General features: G+C 42.2%; 1 protein-coding gene across 4 annotated transcripts in view; it reads left to right on the forward strand.

The window, feature by feature from the left end:
• The window catches only part of CYTH3 (cytohesin 3), a 48,329-nt gene that overhangs the window by 531 nt on the left and 20,277 nt on the right, over positions 1 to 27,521 (forward strand). The window contains exons 1-2 of one of the 4 annotated variants that reach the window (XM_021411230.1): positions 7,335 to 7,916; positions 27,364 to 27,446. In XM_021411230.1, coding sequence (XP_021266905.1) covers positions 7,877 to 7,916; positions 27,364 to 27,446 — 123 coding nt within the window. In that variant the 5' untranslated portion in view covers positions 7,335 to 7,876. Of the gene's footprint in view, positions 1 to 7,334; positions 7,917 to 10,739; positions 12,028 to 22,623; positions 23,127 to 27,363; positions 27,447 to 27,521 lie in introns of those variants that run through there. The other 3 variants (XM_021411232.1, XM_021411229.1, XM_021411231.1) reach the window with 3 other exon arrangements.

Consider the following 27,521-nt stretch of genomic DNA (forward strand, 5'->3'; position numbering starts at 1 on the left):
GAGGGAGAGAAAAGTGTGTGTCTGGCGTTTGTGCGAGCGGTGAAAAGAATAATTATGCTCTGCGAGGGCTTCTGTTTGTGTGTGTCATCCTAATGGAGGCTCGGTGATAATCCCGGAGTGGTTCATCCAGTTTAAACGAGGCGAACCGTTCCTAAAGGCAGCGATGCTAATGTTCCCAAACAGCACTTTTAGCAAATCAGGGCTTGCATCTTAGGGGAGCTTTTAATCTTTAATCTTTCGGAGGCTGCAGTCTGTCCCGGCTGCCAGGACGGCGGGTTTGCAGCCCGCTTTCTTCGTGTCATTTCCAACGCGCTTCGTGTGTCAAGCTTCCCTCCGGAGCGACCCTCCGCTGTGTGCCCAGCCGTGGGCGCGGGGGCGGCCGGCGCTGCCCGGGGGCTCCCTGGGCTCAGTGGGGGCTGCCCTAGATTCGCTGTAACCCAACGGCTGCATCGGTGGGGATGGCTCCGAAGCGTTAACCGCGCTGTGTTTGAGGGTATCGCTTGTTTCTGAATGGATAAAATAATGGCTAAGGCTCGTATGATTAATAGTTATACGGTGATTGCTAATTTTAAATGTAATTGCCCAGAACTCGGAAGTCAGGTGGGTGTGGTGTTTGTTTTGACAACTTGGGGAGGAAAAAAGGCTATGATGAATCAGAGAAATAACTCTTGAAGGAGCGTGGCCATTTCTCAGCTCTCGCTTGGCACATCAGTGTTAGGCTTAAGTCTTTTGCAAGGAAAACAAAGAACAAAAGCAAGCCAGTCCTCCTTTAAAAGTTGTCATTGGAAGCAACTGAACACTGGAATTGTTCGGAAGATTCGCTGAACTCGACAGATGTTATTTTCACAGAATTATGGACTTGTATCTGTAGGAGAGGGAGATGGACGTGCTTGCTGTTGGCACCAGCCCTGTGTCATGTTGTAGTTCTGACGCGCCAGGCTCAGACTGGAAGGTGGACCTCGTGCTGAATCAGTCCACTGTCAAGTGTGAGCGTTTCAAAGCTGGATTTTCTCAGGAAGAAAAGCACCCAGAGCATGGAAGGTGGCAGTCCCTTGTGCAGTGGTTCTGGGGAGGCAGAAGTCAGATTTAATATAGATTGAAACTTCTATTTTTAAGTTTGTATCACACTAATAGATGTGTCACTTTCTTCTGATGTTCCTCCCTATTTGGCTTTGTTGTAAAACAATGGTAGGCTAATAAGGTGATTAATTTTTTTCTAATCAGTACTTGATGGTTAACACTAGTTTCTTGTGAGTATTGAACTCACAATTTTTCCTGACTGGAGATCCTATCTGACTTTTTCTTACGGAGCACAGTCAGTTTGGAACGCCAGAATTAGTTAGATCATTTCCAGCTAATGCATTGTTGTTTTGAATTAAGTCTTTTTTTTCCCCCTTCTTTTTGCACAATGGAAAGCATGTGGGAAGTGTTGATCTGACAGCCAATTTCAGAGTGCCTTGGTGCTGCCAGGCAGCAAGGCTCAGGGGCTCCCGGGGTGCTGAGCAGGGCTGTCCGGTGCTGGAACCTTCGCAGGACATGTGCAGTGCTCCAGAAGTTCTCATGGTGAAGTGCCAAACTGGTGCAGCTGAGCTTATCGGTGTGCACAGGTACTGCAGACAGCAGGGACAATTATTTGAGGACTGCACCAAATTGTCCTAATTAGAGGCTTGATCTAGATAAGCATCTAAATATCTAGGGCACTAACCTGTGATTCAGAAGGTAAATGCAGTTCCCAGTTCAGCTTTGCCTGCTGCCCTGCTCCTCGGTTTCATTTGCATCTGATGCTTCAGTTCCCTCATCTGACAAATGGGGTCAGCTGTATTGCCATCACTTGTGAAAACTGTGAATAAAAGCAGAGCTGTGTAAAGTCAGGATTATTTTAGAAACACTTGGCGGAAGAGAAATGTTAATTATGGGAATTGTTCTTGATGTTTTCTCTCTTCTGTGTGGAGTCTAAATGGGGGCATGTGTTTATTTTGTACAAGCCACTTACACACAAACCTCCCGTTGCTCTCAGTGGAGGCTGTGTGCATGGATTATTGATGCGATATGATCCGCGTCAGTTGGTGTTCATCTCAGCCTTCTTTTGTGCTCTGATTAAAATATCTCTGTGGTTCACTTCATCCAGGAAGTCTCCCCCCCTCCCTCTCCTTGCTTGGTTTAAAATCACACGTTCTGTGATCCGAGGAAGGCTTTCCTTACATGCTGGCTGTTGTTATGCGGTGGTGGTACCGCTGAATCGGGATCTTTGCATTGAGATGGCAGCAGGTGTGCAGAAGGCAGGCTGGAATAGTACTCCTCTTTGTTCCTCTGAACTTGAGTTTTGCAGTTGCTTCGTCGTCCTCCAAATCCAGCTCAGTGCCATTCCACATAGAAAAGCCTATGGGATCAAGTCCTGAGTGGCTTCTGTGTGTATGTTGGCTTTGAGTTCTCATCAGGCGTGCAAAAACGTTAAAATCTTGCTTCTACTCGGCAAGTACACAAAGTTCTAGCACTGATTGTGACAGCGAGGTTTCTCTACTGCCCCCAAAGCTGTTTGTTGCCAAATGTTGAAGCTTTCCTTGGGGTTAGAGAGCAGTTCAGCTGCCAGCCTGTTGTTGGCCGTGCTCACAGCGTTGGTGCCAGGTAGCACGTGGATTTCTGGTTCGGAGGATGGCCATCAGGAACTAGACCAAAGCACCAGATCATCTTGCAGAAGATTCAGAAGCGCAGATTTGCTGCCAAACCAAATTTAGCAAGGTGACTTCTGTTCCTCTGCATGGCAAAGCAGTTATCTGCTTATAGGTAAAAGTTGTTAAATGTAAATAAAAAGAAAGACCACTCCCACACAAATTTCTCTATAGAAAGTTGTTTTTAAATGATCTGTATATATAAGCTTTAGGCAGCAACCTCTGGATTGTAGTGTCTTTCAAAGGCAGATATTAAAGGTAGGGGAGTCCACGTGGCCTGCTCATGGTTATAGACATTTGCTCTGCATTCAAGACAGAATTTGCATGTTTTGTTTAAAATAAAAGAAACTCACAAAATAAGAAATGTATTTAGTAAAGAAGAATATTAACTGTGTTTTTCTCCAGACTCATCAAAGTGGTTAACTTGTACTGATGGATTTAAAAAGTTGTCCCAAAAGTTCTTTGGAGTTTTAAATAATGCTGAGAAAGTGCCAAGTACAAAAAAATGCACCTGAGTATTGGACTAACCTCCCATGCTAGTTCTTGGAGGAGAAATAAGAGCACATTCAGGCATACAGCACAAAATGAAACAACGTAAATGTCTTCTGTCAGCCAGCAGGGCTTCAAACTAAGTCTCTTTTTGTGAAATAAATACTTCTCGATGCTCCACTTACCTCAATTTGTACAGATTACATGTTGGTTCAGTAGGGTCTTAACTTTTATCCCTAAATACATTAATATTAGTAATTACATTGTTAATATGAGTTATTTCTAGTGGTATCAGAAAACAGGCTTCTTAATTGCAATAACATGTTAAGGTTTTTTGTAGCCTAATGTTTGATATTTGTAGCTGTGGCTTGGAAGAAGACATGACATTTTTGCTGATTGAAATTTCCAGAGGTTGCCAAGCTTGATGAATCGTTGAGTAATGGGATTTGGTGGCTGGTGCGCAGCAGCATAATCAGGGCATGGGTTTTAGTGGAACAGCGTGCCTCTAACATAGCATCTGTGGATTATTACATCTAGGAAAAAACCCTGTAGGGTTTACTTGGAGGAACAGAGAGTACTTTGCAGAGCGGTGTCTGGGAATCACGGCAGTGGCCATGTGAAAGTGGCTTTTCCCATGTGCTGCTGTTACAAAATGGATATTGCAGTCTTGTAATATCAGTGGAGCGTAAGAGCCTTTACCAGGTGAGGGGCTGCGTGTCTTGAGGCAGCACACTGCTTTCCAGGAGACGTCCTGCAGTTCGCATCAAGTTTCTCAGTCTGATCCCCTTCTTTCTTTATAGAATTCTCAACGCTTTCTTAAGGGAAAGTTGATGAAATACAGCGTGGCTTTCCTCCAGTTCCTTCTGCTTGCCATCTTTTCCACCTGTAAGTCTCTCCCTTGCTGGCACAACTTTTAGCTCTTGATTAAAAGCTGTAAGCTGTTCTGCTTATACTGTTGCTCCATCTTATCCACTGCTATCTTTTGCTCGCTTCTTTTCCTCCCCAACCAAGCATGCTTTCATCTGTTTCTTTTTACAGTTGCTTGTTGAACTACTGCCCCATCTCCTTTTCATGTTGGAAGTCATTGAATGAGCTGTTTGCAGGCACTGTCTGAAGAGCATCTCCTCCAGGTTCATCCTAGGTCCTTTCCACACTTGTCCTGACCCCTTGTGCTTGGAACATTCCCTTCCTTGTTGTCCCTCTAGCTGCCTCTAGTCCTGTTTACTATCTTTTCTTTTTGAAATCTTGCTCTTTCTTGGCTTCTTTCTCTGGCTCCTGACTCCCCTCCTGTCTTGTTAATCCCTTTTCCTTATGGAAGATGATCCTTCTGCTTCCAACTGCTTGCTAAGATTTGCAGGGCTCTGTGCTTGCTTTAATATTCTCTTCTTCCCTATATCTTCATCTGGACAATTGAATTTGCAAATAAAAATTGAACAATCATATTTGAAGTGATGACTCACGGCATATACTGCCTGCTCTGGTTCCACTGCCATCTGTCCCAGCTAAAATATTGGCCTGTTTGACATCTTAAGATTGCATAATTGTCATATTAAGCTTAACGAGTCTAAAACAGAGCTCCTGATGTTGTTTCCAGCCATGGCCTTTCTTGGTGCCTGTGGATGCACAGTGACATTGCCAGTGGTTATTGACAAGGAAATAAATCAGATGCTATAATTTACTCTTTCCTAAAGAACAGTCTGTAGAAAACTTGTTCAAAACTGGCATTAAAAGGGCAACGCAAAACCTTCTGAAAACTTCTGCAATCTGGAACTTAAGAAATAAGTTGTATTTTCCTATGCAATATTCATTTTAATGTTTGAATGCCTGAGTAGATTTAATCTGATCATAGGTTCGCACGCTGTCTGCAAATTTCTATCTGGGGCTGGGCTACATGTAGGGTTCTGTTTTGTGATGATAAGGAATCTTTACAAATTCTTTCTTCCTTTATAAAGCTGAATCACTATGTCTTCCTGTAGTTAGGAGTGCTTAAGCATATGCTGAAGGATTGCACTCATTTTCATGAAGAGTCTGGACACAGTGACCGTGGGCTTCTTTCACCAAGGATAAAAAGAAGCACTTAGCAGCTATTTTATTGGAAAAACTTGTCAGCTTGTAGAACTGCAGGACAGGAATCCCAGGGAGGTGATGAACACGTGATATTTTACCTCAAGATTTATGGAGGCAAAGAAAAATTCATGTGAACAGCCATCGCTGGTATTTCTGAGCTCTCTGCTGTGCATTCTTTTAGAGCAGTATGTTCTATAGGAGAGGAATGTGACTTAAATAGTAAAAGTATATTTAATTATGCCATTTGTATAACTTTAGCATCTAGCAAATCGTTTTTAATTGCATATGACTTCCTTCTTTCAACTCCAACAATTTCATGGGAAAACTTAGTATTGCAAATATTTTGGACGGCAGTATTTCCTTTTAGTGGGATAGACACACAAAATCCACTAGAAAACCATGTGTTCTGTGGCCCTCTGGGAATGGCCTGAAGAAGGAAATGGCTTGACCTATTTGGTTGCTATGAAGTAAAAACATTCTTGTTCTTTTTTTTTTGTGTGTGAACATCTGTGTCACATTTATTTCATTACTTTCTGAGGTTTTTTAAACCCATTATTTGGTAATATGAAGTTTTATTTAAAGAAAGTAGTGGTGCTTAGCTGCTTCTACAATTGTACTGAAGTTCCAATATCTGTTTTTACATAGGTACAATGTAAGCGGGGAGCTTTTCCAGTAAAAGCTGACATGCAAGAAGGTACATACAAACATATCAAACTTTTCCCAGGAAAAATTGTCTCTGACGAAGTCAGATCTCATGGAGTTAACAGGAAGTGTAGTATGTTGGAAGCTTGTGAACCCTGAATCAAGTTCTTGTACAAGACACGAAGTACTGGTGATCCTTGATCTGATTTTTCAGCAGATTGGGCTTCTTGGCATGGTTTTACTAATTACCCTCGTTTTCGGATGTTCTCGGTATTATAAAATGGAATAGTTACCTTATGCCAGGTGCGTGGAAGACTTGTGAAATTGATACTGTTATTTAGCAACCAAATGGAAGTTGTACCAAGGATAGATTTTCCTGCAAGACTATTAACTAATAATTCTTCTGACTGAATTTCATAAGTTCTTCGGTTCAAAATGAGAATTGGAGATGAGTTTGTTTTGAGAGCACTGAGTCTGATTTCAGATCTGGCGTTCCCTATCAGATCGAGCTGCTCGGTTGGATTTTGGGAAGCTGCTGCTGTTCTTGCAGATGTGAGTCCTTCATATCAAAGGAGAAAAGTCACTTTTATTTTTATTTTTTAGATGAAATACCTTTGGTTTCTTAGCAAAACAAGAAAGTTGTATGAAAATGATGGAACGCGGTCTATAGAAATGGTGTAGCATCTCTCAGGCTGTGCCTTCTCCTGTGGTGGTCCTGAGTTTTTTGTGTCTCCAGTGACAAACCCTCCATCCCTTCCGCACTGAGTTCTGTGTCTGGCGCTCATCCCTGCGTGTCTATGTGGCTAATAACGCAATGTCCTGCAGCTGCTGGGAGCAGAGCTGATGTGGGGTATGGGAGCGGCTCAGCAGCAGCTGTGGGAATTGCTGTTGGTGTGCACCAGCTCTCATGAAGCTTGTAACATCTTCCCTTTGGTTAAACTACGTTGGAATGGAGCAATATGCAGGATGTGCTCTGGCAGGAGTAGATGGGTAGAAAAGACACGTATCCATCTCTCTGCTGCTTGCTCTCCCTTTCTCATGTGCACAAAAAAGGCTGAAAAAAAATTGGCATGTGCAAGCAGGGAATTGGCCTCTTGTTTTCTGTAAGAACTGTGAGATGTAGTCGCTTAATGAGTCACCTCCACGTTTTTATACACCCGCCTCATTAATTGTAAGTGCAGCTTCCAGCATGGAGCTGTGTTCCGTACTATCAGATTCAGAGTGCAGAATACCATTCAGGTTGTTTGCTTGCTCAATTCCAAGTTTTCAGAAGCTTTTATTTGCTGTTAGATTTTTGCTTTGGTACATTGTAAATATCATGGTCCTTAATGAGATCTTTGTTGGGCTCACAGGCAGTGTTGTCTGTAGGGTCAGATGCTGGCAGCAGCGGGTCCTGCTGCCTCACGAGGCATGCTGCAAGAGGGGGAGTCGGCGAAGGGGCATTTATAAGCGCCTTGCTGATTACAAAATAAGGGCTTATTGTCGCTGGAAGGAGTATTTTTTTTATTTTCAGTAATCAGATTCTGAGTACTTTTTTTCTTACTTGTTTAAGTGTGGACTAATGAACTTCCTGCCTAGGCATTCAAATCGACCGAAGAGGAATTTTCCCACCGGGCTGTATGCTCCCTCTGAGCACAATTCTGACCACTTGCAAATCCCATTTTTGAATTTGTAAATCTGCTGCGTGTTTTTGTGGCTGTATCTTCAGACTGGGCAGCCAGGGGCTGTGCAGGAAGGCTTTCCCAAGAAGCTGAGCTGAGCCAAGTGGCAGCAAGAAGAGTGGTGGCTCTGGAATGGAGAAACCGTTCCTTGGGAGGAACCTTGCAAATTAAGTGTGTTCTCTGACCACAGAATCCTACCTAGTACAGGAAGGGGGCTTGGTGCTGTACGGGACTGTTCTGAGTCCTTGAGAAAACCATGTAGACCCAACTCCTTTCTTGTGAGTGTGAAGTACTCAGCTGTTCAGGATCTCCTCTGCAGAAGCTGCAGCGTATGAACCATGCTGGCTGATGATCCCTCGTAGCAGATGTATGGAGTTTATTGCTTGGGGTAGGTAAATGTGTGTATATTGTTTTGCGATTCTCCATTTTCCCCCTCAATTTTTGTTTCTTTCTTTCTCAGCAGTTTCTCTTTAAACTGCAAGGATTCTGCTTGGAACCCCCAGACCAAGCACTTGATGTTCAGCCGTACATCTTCAGGAGCCTCGCTCAGCACGAAGTAAACCTCGGTGTAGCCTTGCATTTTGTAACCTCGCTGTTAACAAACACTGGGGAAAACTCTCTTTGCATGTGTTATCTGTCATGGCACATGTTAGCAGGTAGTTTGTATTATGGAGGTGTATGTTTATAGTCTCAAAAGTAATCTTTTATTTTATAGAACTTATTTTGCCTGATCTCTGCGTGTGGGTTTTGACCTAATGTACCACCTTTTGGTTTCTCTGGTGGTGGTATGTACCTGCAGTATTTTAAAGCAGAATCCAGTGCTGATGTAGGCGCAAGGGGAATAGCAGTGCGCTTCTTTCTTACCATCTCTTGTCCTTGTGCTGCTACTCCTGAATTGCAGTTTCTCTATAAACTGCTGCTTACCTGGAATTTGAAGTTGGTAGTCAGGGTCAGTCAGACCTAAAGTTTAGAGAAACAACTGCTGTATCTGTGAGAACTGTTGCAGCCACAGAAGGGAGAGCACAGAGGCTTTCCATACCTGCCTGGTTTGCTGCTTGGTGGCGTAGTTGATGCTGATTTGTTCTGCAAGCTGGAAATCCCAAACTGGCTCTCAAGCCCATCTCCCTTCTGTTACGTGAGGTCGGTTTGTGTCATTGCAGTTCACTGGAGGTCTTTTAGTAAGGGCAGACAAATGCAGCATATGGAGTTGATTTTTATTTTATTTTTTTCTGTAGGAAGTGCATTTTTGTGCATTAAATAGCAACTTTTCTTTATTTCTTTATTTCTCAAATATTTCGGAGGAGGCTTCCCCCCAGCCCATGTGTTTTTTTTTTTTTTTTTTTGGTTAAATCAAAGTACATCTAACGCTCTTTACTCTCATTTTGTGCAATGTAAGGTTGGAAGGACTGCAGTGTTCAGTCTTGGTTTTGTACCAATAAATGACATAATTTCACATGAATGTTTTAAAAGATTAGGTGATATTTTATAAGAGCAAACATAAAAGAAGGAAAGCTTAAGCCATTCCGCTGTGAATTCACTGATATCCTGAGAGTACACCTTATGTCCCTGCTCTTAGTTTCCTTTTGTATCTTCTACCTATGCTGGGAGCCTGGAAAAGTAACTTGTACCATAAAGGGGAAAGGTTGGGTGAAATTAGTAATCCAAATTAAATACAAATAATACTCCAAAGTTTATGGAGCCTGTGGGTGGGTGGACTTGGCAGATACATCCATTGTGGTATGTTAGACTGGAAAGACCATCTGGAGATGATTATTTTCTGGTATTTTGTAGTAAAAGTTTTTGAAGAGAGATTTATTTAAATTTATTTATTTTTTCTAGAGAAGGGGTGAAAATGGGGAGAAAAATTTCAGTTTGCATTAGGTAGTAAAATAGTTTCTTATAGTAGCATATGGAAAAGTGATTTATTCAAAGTTAGGCTGCAAAAAGAAGTTTCCCTACTGTTTTCCTATTGGCTCTCTTGTTGTGTGAAGGCAGCCAGAGATCCTGTGCAGCTGGGACTAATACAGGATCCAGCTGTAGCTTTTTTATTGTTGTTCAGATGTCCGGTGATGGTCAACTCGAAGTTATTGTGTGCAAATTCAGTAAAGGAAAAGGGTAGGGTGGGAAAAAAATGACTCTCTATAAAAATATTCCAGTAAAAGCAACAGGAACTAGGAGTATCCATTTCAGAACTCTGCCATAAATTGCATCCTGAAATGCTTATACGCCTTCGGATTTTTGCTGTAGACTTTAAGTCATCTAGGAGTTCTTCCTTTTATTATTTATTTTTTTTCAGAGATGGAGTTAGCTGAATGGTGTGGGAAGGTAGCCGTACTTTTGGGTTACTTACGGAAGAAGTTTCAGTTTTAGCTGAAACAAAGTTCTTTACTCTCTTTAAAGCGTTGGTACAGCATGAAGTCCGTTGAACTGTTCCGATTTTAATAACTTCACTTATGCTGAGTTTAGCAGTCTTTTTTGCAGAGCTGAATGTTTAGGGAGGGGAGAAGCCTCTTGTTTTTCTTCAGAGCTCAGTTTGCCTTCAGTCTGTCTTGTGCTTCCAGCTCTGCAGGCGATGATTTGGATCCAGATGAAACAACATGAGTGAGAAATACAGCAGGTATACCGAATGTGAGAATGCTTAAGGATGACCAAAATAAGGCATACTTCATACTTCTAAAATAATTTTTCTTTTTCTTTTCTTTGTTAAAAAGGTCACATCTCTCAAGCTTCTTTGTAATTGTAGCCAGCCATCCTGTTTGTTGAGACAGCGATGCCAGTGTAGAGCTGCACCGTCTGTTGGGCCTCTGCCTGCTTTCCAGATCTCCTTTCCACTCTAAATCTGCAGACAGAGTTCATCAAATGGCAACCTAAACCGCAGAATTATGTTACTGCTACTCTGAGTCTTTAATTTTGAATGTAGTTACTCGATCTCTTTGTAATTATGCTAGTCAGGCTATTATATTTATTACAAATAACATACAAATAAGTCCTACTTGATAGGAAGAACCAGTTTGAAATAGTTTAAATTACTTATATTAGTGATAGTGAGAAGAATTTTAAAACATAACTACTGTCTGGAGCATAATCCTCTGAAGTATTCGTGCATTACATACACTTTATTAATGCTTTTTTTTTTTTTTTAAGAAAAAAGCTTAGGGTCAGCCTGCTGGCTTGCCAGGCAGCCTGGCGTTTTGGTCCACCCTGCTAGAACATAACAACAACAACAACAACAATGTATTTTCCTTCCTGAACTAGTAGGAGCTGATCTGTGACTTCAAAGTGGAAGTGAAATGTGGACAAAACTGTATGTTTTGAAGGCAAATTACTTCTAAAAGCAAAACAAATGAGTTGCAGTGTAGAAATCCCTGTGATGTCCCTGCAGCTATGTGAAATGTAACAGTCTGTGGAGTTCTTGAGCTTGCTTATCAATGTCAATTGTAAGAGTGAGGAGGTTTTGTTCCTGTGATAGGATTGCTGTGCTCCATGGGAAGTGGCAGTAATAGTTGATACTATTTGCATGGTGACTGAATTAATTTGCTATTCATGCATTTTGTAAAACTGCAACCAATTAAAAATCAATATATGGCCGTTTATTTCTTTTTAATTAAGGAAACGATGACTTTCACTTTGCTGAATTATTGCACTGAGTGATATACATTATATTGCTTGGTTTGGACTTTGTTTCCTGTCCCCTCTATTTTTTCTTATTTGTCTTACTACTGAATTAAAAAATAACTTGCTTCTTTTCCAAGAGTGGTATTCCAAGTTGTTTTCTTCCAAGCAGTGTGTTATGATCTTTACTCGTGAAAACCCTAAAGGAATCATTTTCATGTAGTTGTCTTCTGCAACGTTGGTTGTATGCAGATTCTGCCTGTGCCAGAGGCTGTTAAAATACAGCAACTAGAATAAAAAGTTTCGCTTCATGATGCGTTTGGGAGAAAACTCAGAAAGTATCGGTGCCTAGAGAATGAAGTCTGCTCTCTGAGTTGAAGAAAGCAATATAGTAATGTCTTGAGGGAGAGAACACTGCATTTTTAGAATTGTTACGCACTGAATTTTTCTCTGGACTCTACAGACTTAGGAGATAAGATTTTCTAATATGATGGGTTAATATCATAAGGTCTTTCTCGCTTTTGAGAAATAGTATGATAATTCTTTTCTATCCAAGTCTTGACTTTTCACATCCTTGTTTTACATTCTGAAGAAGGGCTTTCATGCTGGGCAAACACGTTAGCTTGATAGCATTTTCCTGTGTTTGAATTGTGAACCGTCAAATGACTCCCAAAGAAATCTGCTATAGTAGATGCTGAGTTTTAATACTGAATATGTGCATACAATAAATCTCTTCAGCTAATCACTGCTTCCTTTCCCTCCCACCCCTTTGCAGCTGGAAGTTCATCAGCTTCTGCTGCTCTATCTTGCTTCCTCTTGAGACTTTCTGGAACAGAGTGAACAGTGGTGCCGGGGGGTACGAACAATGTGAGGATTATGTTCTGCGGGTCTGTATAAGTTGTCTTTTTCCATTGCTATTAATTCTTATGGAAGCTATGTCATCTACTTAGTATGAACACGTTATGTGTGCCATGCGAAGTTGCGTGCTGCAGTATTTAGTGAAAATGTGTGCAGCTCCATTCAATCAGTAGAAAATATTTTTAGATCTCGGAAGTGAGATCTTAAGTTCTTAGTTAGGACAATGCAGGATGGCTAGACTTCCATTGATGGTTTGTAATTAATTGAGGTCTGTGATTCTTTGGCATATGAGGAGACATTTTTTTTTAAAGTACAGCTGCAGAACAAAGTCAGGAAAAAAAGGTTCCATTAGAGCTGGCTGTGGGTGTTCTATCACGGACATTTACAACTGCTGAGACAAATGGAAGTGTCTCGTGTTTTCTACCAGCCTGATTAAAACTTGTGTGAGAGCAATTTTTGTTGATCTTTTTTCTTTTAGGATCAAAACGCAATCTTTCAAAACTAATTTCAGAATGTTCAGATATACTGGCTGAACTTCTCTGGCTTCAGTTGCATGTGGCACGTGGGTGTTCTGGCCACGCTTCAAATACTTCAGCAAAGTCTGAGGTCCAGTCTGTTCTGACATGGAGGAGATGGGAGGACGGATGCTGTAGCTGAAGAATCTTTGTGAGCTTGTTTTGTATAATTTTGGAATGAACTGTAGACTGTTCTGTGCTGGATGTGTGCTGTTGGGACTGGACGACTGTTGGTGATGAAAATCTGTGCTTAATAATGCCACTATTGTTATTAATAACAGTTTTTCTTGGTGGGCAAGCGATACTGACAACAATGAAGGAAGTGTTCTGTTTATGACTGGCACTCACCAGGGGTTTTGTGCCCAATGCTGCAGTGTCCATTTGTGAAGGACAGAAGAATCTCTAACCTGAATTAACAGGTTTTCTTACTGCTTGTTGCGTTAGCTGTGCCCATAGAGTTGCAGACAAGTACTCTGTTGCTACAGACTGCTTTGCAGAAGTTGGTATTTTTGTTTGCTCTAAGGCAAATTTAGGATGATTGCAACTATACTAATATAAATCGGAGTATTTTCAGCCTTAGTCAAAGTTTGTGTAATGAAAGTTTACACCTGGTAGAGCACTGCCCTGAGGAAAGAGAGAGGCTCTTTGGAAACGGGCTTAACAGAATCTATATATAACCACATTGTCTTATGGCACTGGTATCCACGGTTAAAGACATTGTGATTTGCTGTAGGTTTCACTAGTTAAGCAGAAAGTAGCATCTTTTATTATTACCTTTTGCGTCATGGTGAGGAGTAACAGAACTAAAGCGTTTGGTCCCATTCAGTTGTTTCCCAATCAAGAAAAATGTTTGCTATTTGAGCATGGCAGGATGAAGTGGAAATCTGAGTAAGAATGTTTATAAATAGGAGCAGCAGGAGCCGGTGGATTTGGAAAGAGGCTGAGGGTGAGAGGTGAGCGCCAGTTAGCTGCTTGCAGCTCGTTTAAACCTTTCTGTCTTCAGTTTCAGGGAAAATGCTGAATGTTACGTGCTGTAAGACTGAGATGCTGAGAGTAATAAAAGTAAATTGCTTAGATCTTTGAAGTCGTGGAATACAAATTGTTTCTTGTTGAACGCTTAGCTGAGGAAAAATGTTTAACTTAATAAAGTACAAAAAATACACATTCCAATTATTTTTCATTGATCTCTGAAAGGAATGCTTTGTTTTTAGTCAATATTAGGAAAAACAGCTTAGAAGGGGCAATGTACTACTTTGGCAGATCTGACTGAAACTGTTAGGAAATGTTTAAATAGGAGGAATGTTTTTATTCGAGTGAGTTTTTGCTCAGTGCCAGAGGGTCTGCTTGAAGTACAAAGGATGAAACACCACCTCTTTTTGTAGCACAGAACTTATGCCGACACACACCCACACCTCCCCAGTTTCCCCCAAACGACCAAAAAGAAAACCCAAGAAACCTCAGATATATGCTGAATATGTTTGACATTGGAAGTATGGTCAGCCAGATTTGATATACACTACTGATGGCCTTTTGCTAAGCAAAGAATGGGAGAGCAGAGGTTTAACCTTATGAGGAGTGGATCCATCCAGCTAACTCCTTATCAGTGAACCAGACAGCAAGTTCTTTTATATCTGGACTAGTGACCTGTCAAGATAATAGTCGCACAGAGTGGTGGCAACCAGTGGTTCACAAATGCTAAATATACTCTTGTCTGAGCAATCTGAAAATGCTTTACAGTCTTAAACTAAGACTTACTCTTGCTTCACTAGGAAATCTATGAATAAATTCCTGACCTCTTGTGGCCAGTAGGCCTGTTGATGTCACAGCAAGATTCAGGCCAAAGATGACCAAGGAGTAAAGTATTATATGACCGACAGTGCATTTCACTCTGAGTACTGTAGTTCAGTGTCCGCAGAAGGTATCAGGGTTGCTATTTTGGATGAGATTGCAAGATCTTTGGTAGTTTACAGTGTCAGGCATCGTATTGTGCAGCATGGAGTTCATCTTGTCTTGGAGGAAAGTAAATGCTACTCAAGCAGAAGTGAATAGTTCTACCATGGTTCTCTGTAGTTGCCTTCCAGAGACATTCTTTGGAGAATGGAGACTGCTGTCAAATCCAGCATTTCCTCCACTTCCCGTGGCCTGTGACCGATCTTGGAAAATGAATAAATAGAAAGCTTCTGCAATAAATACTGCTTCTGGAATCTAACTCTAGAGCCATGTCAGGCAGGACTGGGGGAAGAATGAATTTTCCTTTTTTTTTTTTTTTTTTTTTTTTTGATTGAATTTGTATGCTTTGGAAAGAGCCAGCAATCACAAGTAACTGACTAATGCTCTCCACTAGTGAGTGAAGTACGGAGGGTGGCTCCTTTGTTGCCAAGAATAGATGTTACTGGAAAACTGTGACAGAAAGACTGGTTAAGCCCCAAATGTTTGCTGGGAACACAGTAGGTCTAATGAACTATGCCTGAATATAGAGCAGAATTCAAAGATATTGCTGGCTGGTGGCTGTGGGGTCTGGTTTCTGGGACCCCACTGCAGCTGCTCAGTGACATTCCTGTTGATTTTCCATGCTGCGACTCCTAATGGATCTGACAGGAATGTCTGATGTTGCTCTGGTGTGTTTCCTTCTCAAGCCTTTTTCCAGGGTCTCTCCTAGGAAAAAATGTAGGTGCAAGCCAGCCAATGCTTCTTTCCCCTCTCTAACCAGGGGTACTGTGGAAACACACCTGTCTGGTAAGGGCAAAGCTGAAATGCATTGCTGCAAATTTTGTTTCTTCTCATAATATCCATTCAAAAGTTGAAAGGATCAGTGTGTTCTTGTTTACTTCTTCCTCTCTCATCAGATGATGGAATAGTCTCTGCTTTCAGGAGGAGTTGTCTCATCCTTGCTACAGGATGCTGGCACGTTGGAGCTGGAAGCTGCCTACACTGGAAGTGAGAGATCTGTGGTTAACCAGGTAGTTTGCTGCAGCATCTGGGAGGTGTGTGCCAGTGGAAGATGCTGAACTGCTGGGGATAGTCTCATATCATCTGATGTGAATGTGGAGCTAAATCCTGTTCAGTGGTAACAGGAGTTCAGACTATGTGACTTCCCACAATATCCCATGTGTTTGACCTGACTCCATCAGTCGCTGGTGCTGATCACTCTCTCATGCTTGTCAGCTGCAGAGCATGTGCTTGACCACTCCTGTTCCCTTCAGGGAGATGACCGTCTTTGGTGAGGGCTGGTGACCTGGAGATAGTTCAGTACTAACCATTTCCCTTTTGGCACCAAGAAAAGAATGTACTATAACTCACAAGGATGGTTACTGGCTAATTTTCTGATCTAGATTTGAATTATATGATTTTTCTTGTGTGCGCTGCACAATGTAATATCAATCTGCTGATAACTTCATGGAAATATGTTAAAGCCTTGTTCACCTGAAGTTTTGTCATTTTGCAATTGTGTAGTGTTCTTTAAATTACTATTAGCATTGCTTGTATGGTTGGCTCAACCACTAGTAAAATGTCACAGAAATTATACACGGGATGATCCAGCCCCTTTCCATCTCATTCTTTGTATAAAGCTAATGGTATGCTGTGTGATAAAATACACTTCTAGTGGGCTAAGTCATAAATGCCCCTAGTTAAAAGGTACCAGAAGGTGTGTGCAACTTCGACAGCTTAAAGGATCTTATTCTTGGAAAGCTTTTCAGTCTTCATCTTCTAATTTCAGAAATATCCTACTGTAAGCAAGCAAAGTCCACTGATCTTTTGCTGCCCTTTCATTGCACTGTAATGAATGAAGGACTTCAATTAACAATGTGGTATCTTTCATATGTCACTTAGCAATGCATACTTGGCATGGAATTCTGTTCCTTTCACCACCTAGATAACACTGAGAGGGAACTCTGATTTCCTTCCCAAGACATCCGCTTAAAAAATGTCTGCATTGCAAATGGGTGTATAACTTGCTATCAGCTATTACCCATGGCCTCTCCTGCCGTTGTTGCTGAATCAGTCTCTTGCTCTGGAGTGCTGAAACGTGAACTAAAAATACAAAATTTGTTGTGACCTGGATTTTTCTGTGAAAGTCAACAAAAGAAATTTGGAATCTGCAGACTTTACAAAGACTAAATTTTGTATAAACACTTACTATAATGAAATGTACTGTAAACAAAGATTTTTTCAAATGCAAACATCAGAGAAAATGCATTTGATTTCAGCTGCAGCATTGAGTAACTTATTTTTTCTCTGGTTTTGCATGAGTGCTCCATAGGGAGGAAAAATATTGCTTTGTTATTCCAAAATTATTTGTCTGCGAGTCTCTGCCTTGCAGCACATGCATGGGTGGGAAAGAGGAAGTATTCTGATTCTGTTTGACAATCTTCTGTTGATCTCATGTAGTATAAAGGCTTGAGGCCTCTTAATTTTGGAGTGGCAGTATCATCTGTATGTATACTGGCGGTGTTGCTACAGAAAGCTGATTCTGATCACCCTTCCCCATTTTTCACGATGGGGAAAATAAATGCAATTATTTTGCTTAAAACCTGAAGGCCAAGTAAATCTTTAAGGCAATGTGTATGTATCAATGTTCCTAAAACAGCAAGACAATGTAGGGACTGATTTTTTTTTACTTCTAGTGCTTTGCACTGTGAAGTATTAAATTTGGCCAACACTGAAGCCCTGTTACTGTTTTCTCTTTTGAAAGAGATACAGCAGAAGGCTGTGCTGCCATTCAGCAAGACCTGGACAGAGTAGAGAGTTGAGCAGAGAGGAACCTGATGAGGTTCAACAAGGGCAAGTTCAGGGTCTTGCACCTGGGGAGGAATAACCACATGCATCTTTCCAGGTTAGGGACTGACCTGCTGGAGAGAAGCTCTGCAGAGAAGGACCTGGGTGTCTTGGTGGACAGTAGGTTGGCTGTGAGCAGCAGTGTGCCCTGGTGGCTGAGAAGACTAGCTGGTACTGCCATACCATCAACATCCACCTCTGATGTTGCGGGCCTACAAAATAAAATAGAATGCATCGCTTTCAGAGCAGCCATCGTATTATTTGTTCATGCAGATCTGTTCATAACCCTCCCTAACAGCCATACCACTGTGTTGTGATCAACATCTCCCTTTGTGACTTCCACATCTGGTAGCATAAAATTTTTCTGCACTTAAATATACATGGTCATGCATATTTTACCACTTTATATTATTAATGCTAGTATTAATTTATTTGGGTAAGAAACTTACAGTGTTAAATTCAGCTTCCTTTCCATAGTCAGTTATTTGTATTTACATATTTTTAAAAAGGAAAGTTGGCCTAGAAGCATCTTCTGATCTTGAAGCAACAGTAGAGTCACTTCAAAAGAAAAATGTGCTTAGAAGGAAATTCATGCTTATCCATTTTTAATATCAGGTTGAACTACTTTTAGGATTCAGAGGATACAGCCTGTGAGCATAGGGATTGAGGCCTGAGCCAAGCAGATTTTGGGCTGATTGGCATTGCAAGGCTTGCTGCCCTGTACCCCACTCTGCCGGGGGTTTCTCCTGTACCTGCTACTTTGCCTTGGGTAGCTTTGCAGTCCCTCCATGGAACTGGCTGGCTAGCGTGGCACTAAACAGACCTTTAGGGGGGAAAAATGGGCATCTAGGCAGGATTGTATATCCAGGAGCAGCAAGTAACAAAGCGATGTAGGGATGTATGAGGAGCTGGTACCTCCTTTCTCCCCATAACATCTTGCTCAGAGCTGGTCATTGTGAGGTTTTCCTTTTCTCCCCAGTGGCACTCCTTCATCTGCTTGAAGGCGGTTCTTTCACTTCGTGGTTATGAAGCACTGGTTTCCTAATCAAAATGCATTGAAATGATGGAATATGGTATATTATTGGATATAAGACGAAGAGGAGTTAATGTAATGTAATCATGGTTTTCAATGCTACCTGTTCATACAAATAGGAAATGTTCCTTAGCTGTAACATACACAGCTTTCATATGGCAGATATCTAAGTTGGGGGCATCATTAAGAACTAAGAAGTAAAGCAGGTGTCTCTTCAGTTGTGTCTATTGCTATATCTCGTTCCAGCCCCAGCTGGTGGCTTGCTGTCTGCTTTCTGTACTGGATAAAAATGTATTTCACATTTCCACTTTTTTACGCTTTTATTCTTTGAATAAAAATAGGTTGAATGTGAATCACTGGTATAATTAAACCTGCTTTGCAGGGGAAACAAAACAGTTTGTAAATCTTAGGAATTCTGTGGATCACGTTAGAGGGAAACTTTCAGTTCCTGAAAACATACTTTCATGTGGTATTAGGATTAATATTAACTTAGACGTTTTCATGTATTATTTGAAGCCCAGAAAGATGAGTACTGTAACTATGACTTACTTCTAAAATAGCTTCTTCTCCTGGACTGAAAAACGTTTCCAGCAACATCTTGGAGCAGCGTGCTGTCCAGTAGTTAACAGTTACAGTGATGGATGTGAGTATGAGGCTCTTGTCTGGGTTTTGCCATTGATGTGCTTTCTGGTCGCAGTGTACCTCATGACTGAAAACTCTCACAATACTCCTCAGGCCATGGTCTTAAATTCCTCATGCTGCTAACTGGTGATTTTGTATGTGAAAGGATGTTGTGTACAGGATTATTTTCTCTGTTAATGGATGCATGAGCGCTGCTGTGCTAGAATGTGGTTGGCAGTGACTAAATAGCAAAGATTAATGCAGTATGATAGTTTAAAAAAAAACAAAACAGTGGCAACTAAATCCAGCTAGTTTTACTGATTAAATTTAATGCAGATATATTTTGTTTTCATACTGTGAAATAAATCCAGTCAGGAGGATGTCCTACAAAACCTCTGCTGGAATCTTTAATCGCCACAAGTGGTCACAGCTTTGTTTATACATCTTGTCTGAAAGCTGGAGAATGTTCCTATAATTAAGTTTAAAAAAGGGAGTGTGTAGGGGAAAGGAAGAGAAGCAGCCTGAGAATATCCGTTGAGACAAATGTCCTGGGATGATCAGATTTGTTCTCAAGAGATGACTGTATTATTTTTAAAGGCCAGAAGAAACAATTGTACGGATTCTGTGCATGGGTAAGGATAGGTTTGTTTAGTTTTAAGCCTTGTCTTGTGTAAATATCTTCATGCTTGTAAGATGCTTCAATTGCAGCAAAATGAAATTCCATCAAATCCTTCTTTGCTTGGAAAGGAAGTGCTTAATACCACGAGTTTGGGGCTGATATGGAAGGAGGACAATATTTCTGAAACCAAAAAGTTGAGTCAGAAGAGTCAGGTAGTCACGTTGACTCATGAGGTTAGAGAATAGTGTTGTATTTTCTGTCCTTAGATATTGTAATAGCTTTTAAGTTTGCTGACTGTGGATTATTTTGTTATTCTCTCGAAAGTGAACTTTGAAATCAGGAGTTGTGGTGAAGCAAGACTGCATTCTGCCTTGGTCAGTGAATGTCAGATGAAAGGTTAATAAGTGAAGATCTTTAAACACAAGACATTGATGGTTCATACAACATGGGGAGCTGGAATGGTTTTAGTTTCTGCTACCAGGAAAGATGTAGGTATCAGAGAAAGTACTAGATTTTTCTCTTTTTTGGGATTCACTCCTGATTTTCACTGGCCTATGGGATGTTGATTTGTTGTGCTTCTTTCTCAGTGTGCCAAAGACTTGCTTTTCTCAGATCTTTAGTGCCTGCATGCTTAAAAATGCAGTATTTGGGTTGATGGCTTTTAAATAGTACTGTTAAGCTTGCTTCATGTTTAACAAATGAAGGAAGAAGAAGCATAAAACAAAGTTAAATGATGATGTAAAGAAATTATCAGGAAGCAGGAATGTTAAGAATTGCATTTTAAAGTTTATTTTAAATATTTCTATACTTTCAGTGTTGGCATTGAGAAGTGAACTGATTCTAATGCTTTTTAGATGAGCTTGTGGAGAGATGTGAGTGCTCAAGATGTCTTCATAAACTTCAGAGTTCTGGGCTAATGCTTGTGTTTGGATACTGTGCTTGTATTGCTGATAGCAGAAAAATTACTGAAGTGGGATCAGAGCGGCATGACAAAACGCTGATTCCTGTGACTATTTGTTTTGTGGTTTTGGTAACACATTTAGTGTAGACAAATGTGCATTAAAAGTGCATATTCAGATGCCTACAGGAAGTTCATTTAGATGTATTTAGATCAGTTGCAGTAATTGATCAGAGATGGGCCAAGTTGGGATACCTATTTAGTAGTTCTAAAATTATTATTGTTTTTACTACTAGCATGATATACACTGTGGTCTTTCCTTCTGTTTTACTACTTGGCCAAGAATATAATTTGTATTTCTGATGGTGTTTATCCTATTTAATAAAATGATCAGTAGGCAGACAGCCTTTCTGTTTAGTAATACCTGAAACTCTGAAGTTTTAGAAAAAGGAAGGGCTCTCCTTGTAAGCCAGAAGGTTCTCTCATGAATGACTCATGTTCAAAGTTGAACACTGTCTTTATTTGAAGATTAGAAGATAATGTAAAAGCATGATGCAACTACACTTTGTTTGCTCTACTGAAATGCATTTCCATCCAGGTCTTTGTTCTTCTTAAGTAGTAAAATGTTCATGCAAACTCCTCCCATCCTGTCCACTGTGTGTTTGGAATCAGTAAAGTCAAAAAATCCCAAACAAACAAATTTAACAACAACAACAAAAAAAGCAGTCTTGGCAGAGTGGGCATCCCTTGTGGCACATGTGTGCAATATTTGCTTAGGACTTTAAAGGTGTTTCAAGGCACTGTGGTACTCGTTAGCCAACTTTGATCTCTTGTTTGCTTGCCGTAAGTCTAACATCAGCCTTGATGTTACGCTCTTTGACTGTGGTCTTCAAATTTCTCAGTAAATCAAATGAATATTTTTCTTTTCATAGTGGAACCATTGAAAGTGCTTGTTCTGTTTTCTGTGAACACCTGGGCACCTCAAGTCCATCGGTTTCCTTTCCAAAGAAAATTATTTCCAGGCTCTCTCCTCAGTATCTGCACTGCAGGTTGCTGGGGCACCTCACACAAAGTCAGGCGGACTGACTGCCATTCCACTAACACCACCAGATATATATTTTTAAGGTTTTCTAGGTGTTTTTGAATCACTAGAGAACAAAGAAATACAAAGAATAACCAATGTGAAAAACACAGTAGATCCTTATTTGTAAGGAGAAAGTTTAAGTAGTGGTGGGTGATTTTTTTTCTTTATGTTGTTAGGTGCAGTTGAGTATTTTCAGCTACTTCTTTCCTTTCAGAGAAGGTCGGAACATCCTGCAATGTTCATGTTTCAAGAGCTTTCACTGAAAGACAGAAATACTGCTACTCAACTGTGGTTTAAGAATGGGAATTGAAATGAGGGAAACAACTGTGACTGATACCACATGACCTTCAGCCTCTGAGATTGCAGGCTGTCACCACACGGTTTCTTCAGAAAGATTTTTTGGCAAGTTCGTTTTCCCATTGATAGCAGCGGTAATATGCAGCCAAAAGAAGGATGGGAATACAGCAAATGCTTTCAGTATCTTCTTCCCACTCTGCTCTGTGCTGGTGCATCCTCACCTCAAACACTGTGTGCAGTTTTGGGCATCACAGTATAAGAAATGCATAAAACTACTAGTGAGTGTCCAGAGAAGGGCTGTGAAGGTGGTGAAGAGTCAGGAGAGTGAGGAGCGGCTGAGTCCCCTGGGGTTGTTTGGCCCTGAGCAGAGGAGACTTAGGAGAGGCCTCATGGCGGCTTGCAGCTCCCCACAGGGAGTCGGGGAAGTGCTGAGCTCTGCTCTCTGGGCACAGCGACAGGGCCCGAGGGAACTGTGTTGGGGACTGCTGAAACCTGACTCTTGTGCCCTGTGGAAAGGAACACCATGCTCCATTGCTAGCAGCACCCAAGGTTCTGCTCTGAGATCTGAGTGCAGCTGACACTGGCAGGGCAATAGCTGTGTATTTTTCCATTTGTTTTATACTTATTAACAAAGCTTGATGCAGTCCCTGCTAATGGTGCTTTGGGGGTGGCCTCTTGCAGGGCTGCGAAGTGCCCCGTGCGCTGCGGGCCCTCCTCTTCCTGGGGCGCCGGGACCCCCGGGCTGAGCGGTCCCTGTCCCGGTCAGCAGTGGTGGGGCTGCGGCTGCAGCCCTGGGCAGAAGGTCCTGCTGCTGCCTCCTGCTCTGGCTGCCCATGGGGCTCCTCCATCTCCCTGGGGATGTGAGTGGTGGGATGGGCACCAAGACTCCCAGGATCAGTGTGGGAAGTGCCCGGGAGTTCTTCAGCGGGAACTGTGGGGCTGCCCGATGGAACAGGGCGTGAGGTGGCCGTGCCCCACAGGGAGGCTCTCTGGTGGCTCTCTGCTTCATACTCTGAGGGCAGCGTGATGACGCATGGCAGAGAGCCGTCTGCCCGCACGGAGAAGTGGATGGCACTCATAACGCTCCTGCAGAGCGGGCAGGTGAATTTCTGCAATGTCCACTGCAGGATGCAGCGGAGGCAGAACGTGTGCTCACAGGGAACCACGTAGCAGTCTGGTGTCACGTCGCGGCAGATGGAACAGGAGCACACCTCTTCCATGGCCACGTCCTCCACGCTGCAGCAGGCTGGGGGAGCTGGAGATGGAGAGCTTTCCCCTCGCTGCGGTGAGTGCTGCGCGCTGCAAGAAGGGAAGGCCGCGGTCAGTGGCTGTCCTGGGGCGGGCAGCAGCAGCGTCCTGGTCCTTTAACAGCAGCCCTCCACACCTCATGGCTGTCCTGGCTTGTGCTCCCCACCAGCACAGGGCCAGGCTGCTGCTGCAGCCCTGGCAGCTCCATGACCCCAGCACCACCCCACAGCCACCCCAGGGCCCTGTCCCTGCACCCCTCACCTCTGCTGCCTCAAGCGCGCTGCCTGGGGCCTGGCTGCCTGAGCCAGGCAGGGCTGGGGTAATGCAGGCGATGCTGCGGGGATGGGCACTGAGCACAGCTCCCGGAGCCCCACAGCAAAACCCAAGAATGCCTCGCTAGGTCTCCAAGCCTCGCAAACACGCTCAGCTGGGAACCAGATACACGCTCGGCTGGGCCAGATTCTGCTGTGCCCCGGTATATGCAGCAGGCAGCCATGAGGTCACAGTCCATCGCTGGGTGATGTCACACACCGTTATTTTGTGATACTGAAACATCTGGTTTGGTGCTGTCTCCCTGGGAAGCCTGTTCAGCCCAAGGAGGCTAGAGGGGGACAGGGAGAAAGTGATAGGACAAGGGCTATGAGTTTAAAATAAAAGAGAGTAGATACAGATTGGGTATTTGGATGAACTTCTTTCCTCTGGGGGTGGTGAGGCATGGAGCGGCCTGGCCCAGTGGGAGGTGTTCCTACCCGCGGCAGGGTGCTTGGAACGAGATGATCTCTGAGGTTGTTTCCAACCCAAAGCACTCTCTGAATGTATTGAAGAGAATTCCAACCAGCCCCAGTCTCTGTGTGCCCACTTGGGGTACCATGGTGTTGGTGGTGGTGTTTCCCAGCAGTCCCCCTGGCCTGCGCCTGGTCTTCCCAAAGCCCTGCCAGGTGCCATGGTACCTCCCTTTTTTTCTATCCAAACTCCTTCTAAAATAAACAACTTGTCCCTGTTTATATTTTGCCTTGACTTGACTACAGCAGTTCCCTGATTTGGTGTTTTGGACACCATTCTGACTGCAGGCCTGCAGCTCCTCACATGGAGTGGAGGGAAGTGCTGAGCTCTGCTCTCTGGGGACAGTGACAGGGCCCAAGGGAACTGTGCTGGGGACTGCTGAACCCTGACTCTTGTGCCCTGTGGAAAGGAACACCACATTCCATTGCTAGCGGCGCTCAAGGCTCAAATTACATTCAAGATGGACGTAAGAACTCAATCACTGCTAAACACGATCTTTACAATTTATAAAGAAATATTTCTGATGTTCAGAAGCACTACAGCTTCTCACTGGGAGTGGAGGGCAGTGCTGAGCTCTGCTCTCTGGGGACAGCGACAGGGCCTGAGGGAACAGCATGGAGCTGTGTTAGGGGAGGGTTGGGTTGGGGTCAGGGGAAGGTGCTGCACCAGAGGGCAGCAGGCACAGCCTCAAGAAGCGTTTGCACACTGCTCTCAGTCATAGGATTTGGATTTTGGATGGTCCTGGGTGGAGCCTGGAGTTGCACAGAATGGTTGTCGTAGGTTCCTTCAAACTCAGGTTATCCTATGGATCCCCACCTGCCAATTTATAAAGATGATAGGACTGTGCAGTTCGAGAAAGATCCCAACAATTAAATCATCCCTTCTCTGCTGCTGACAGGAGTGGATGTAAAATATTGACTGTACCAGTAGTGGCTGGAACCTGAGCAGTACGGTAATCCTCACTCAGCTCTGGCCTGTTTTATTTTTATCCTTATCAAAGGATATCGGAGTCTTTTGTCTCTGATATTAACACCGATACTTAAAGAAGTTCCAGTAACGTGGAGTTCGAAGTGGTGTCTTCTATGTGCACTTAGAATTTTCCAGCAGATTTTTACTTTGTCTTGCATCTGGCAGATAGGTGCTTGATATTATATCCTAATGCAAAAGACAGTGTGACTCCATTCAGTTTGTTTCCTTTTTATCTAACAGCATCGTTAGAGAGATAGAGGGCTGTCTCTCTGTTGCTGCTGTGATCAGAGGAAATGAAAAACACAGGAGGCAGCCTCACAGTGCTATAGGAACAGGACCAGGGTGTTCTGTTTTTCTTCATTGGTTAGCCGGAGCCCAGAGAGCTTCCACAAATTGCACTTGTTGCAGATGTTCCACACCTACAGGCTTTCGCTGCATGGTACCTTGAGGGGAAAGAAGCTGCAGCAGCACTCACTGCTGTTAGGCTCTGAGAGGAGATTGTGAGAGCAGCTAATGCAATGGCTTTGTGACTCAAAGAGAAATCAAGCACTGTCTATGGATTCTAACTATTTGATGGTTGAAGATTATTTTTCAGTTGCGTTCTAATTAGTATTGCTAGTTACCAGTGAAGGTGAGATTTATCAAAACATTTGCTGTGGCAAGAAGTTTAACAGTGGAAGACTCTTGGTAATACCAATACTACAAAACCTAATCTAATTTCATCTACTGATCTAATACTGCGAAACTGCTTTAACGGTACTTGAGCATACTTACCAGCAAAGAGAGTGATTGATTATGTTATTGATTTTGTTGTTTTCAGACCTCAGTTAACTAACTGGAATATCTGTGGTATGTGTATGTAGTGTGCATATAGTCAGAGAATCTCCTGAGTTTTGGTGGCTTAAAATACTCTGGTGTGCACATGAGACAAAGATGTGATGCCTTATATAGGCATCGTGTGGATTTGTAAAGTTTGATGTGGAAAGGATCTACCAGTATTGGCATGGAAAGAAATTTTAGGAATGGGTGGACTTTGGATCTGATGAAGGGAAAAAGCAGGTAGACATACTGAAGTCTGGTATTCTTTCAACAGAAGACTGCCATTTCCTAAACTGAAAGTAATTTAATCATGTCTGTATCTGGACGAGCTAAATGAAATCACTTGGTATAATTACTTCATGTCTAGTGAGGCCTGTAGCCATTTGGATTTTATATTATGATTCACATCCTAAAATGAAAGGAGCTTAACCACTGGATGTCCAAAAAGTAATCAGTGCATTTCATTTTTAAGATATGAGTAGAGACTATGCTTCAAGTGTCTGAAAAAACTCCTGTCAAACTGAATCTTTGCTTGTGATCCTTGTATTGTGTCTACTAAGAGCACATATGACAAAGAAACAGCTTTAACCTTCTCATATGACTGCACTGTTGCATGTTGCTGTTGATACAGAACCATTTAAGTATCTTAATAATTATTTTTGATGTTCCATTTGAACTAGAGGGAAAAACGGTTCTGTAATTAAGGGGCTACCTCCAAGAAAGTAAGTAGCATTAAAACTGTTACTACAGGACCATTGCAAAGGAGCTGAATGTTGTGGTTGATGTGCTCCTGCTGCACAAGGGAGTATAATCCATGACCAAATAAGTTTCTTGCTGGGGAAAACCTGCTCAAGCAAAGCAGAGGTTTTGTGCAAATAACTTTTGGTTTGTTAGTTGTCAGAAACTATAAGGGAAGGGGGCTGCTTCTGGAGTGAGTGACAGCCATAGCTGTGTGCAGAACATGTGCACCTTTAGGAGCAAGGATTCCTTATCAGCAGGGTAACACATTTGTTGTGTAGCCAAGGAGATGCATAAAGTTGATTTAAATACTTCAGGCTCATTTAAGTGGTATTACACAAAACCAGAACTTTGTGATAGGCTGTGTTCAGTGACTGACTGCATATTTATTTCAAAAAAAATAAAAATGTATATCCGGGTGATGGAAAGTAATTGCTGTTACGGATATTAGTACTATTCTGCTTACCTTCATCTGATAAGTATGGGTAACAAATATGATTTCTGAAGTCAGCACCAAGATGCACATCTTGTAGTAAGCGTTACACAGCTTTGACTTTTCTTTGGCTTTTCCCTCTGGAAAATGTCATAAGGAATAATTTATTTAACTGAAGAATTGTGATCTGTTACTAAAATAATTGCAACAATACCAGACTTGATTTTGGCAATTAAGCTGTAGAGCCAAATCTTACCACCTGTTATATGATAACAAGTTCCCTTAAGTTGTCTGATTTCCTTTTAAAAGACCGATTCTGTCCTTAGCCATTCATTTGATGACCTTACTTATGATTTTATAAAGTAGAATTTCAAGGAATTTGGATGCGTTCCCACCTCTGCTCCCCAAAATAATCCCAGCTAGAAAAAAAAAAAGTGTAATAAAAACGTGCTTTTCTTAATCAAGTTTATTCAGTTCTCTGCCACAAGGTGTTTGCAAAGGCTGAAAGATTGTGTGTGTTGCTCTATTCCAGTGCCTGATGACCTCTCCATAGAAGAAAGAGAAGAACTTCTAAATATTCGTCGCAGGAAAAAAGAACTGATTGATGATATTGAGGTAACTGCTTTATCTATAGAATTCCTTAGGAGACTACCTCAGTAGATTAGATGACAGTAAACTGCAGCTTTTCAC

The sequence above is a fragment of the Numida meleagris genome, chromosome 13 (genome assembly GCF_002078875.1).
Source record: "Numida meleagris isolate 19003 breed g44 Domestic line chromosome 13, NumMel1.0, whole genome shotgun sequence".
Classification (NCBI taxonomy): domain Eukaryota; kingdom Metazoa; phylum Chordata; class Aves; order Galliformes; family Numididae; genus Numida; species Numida meleagris.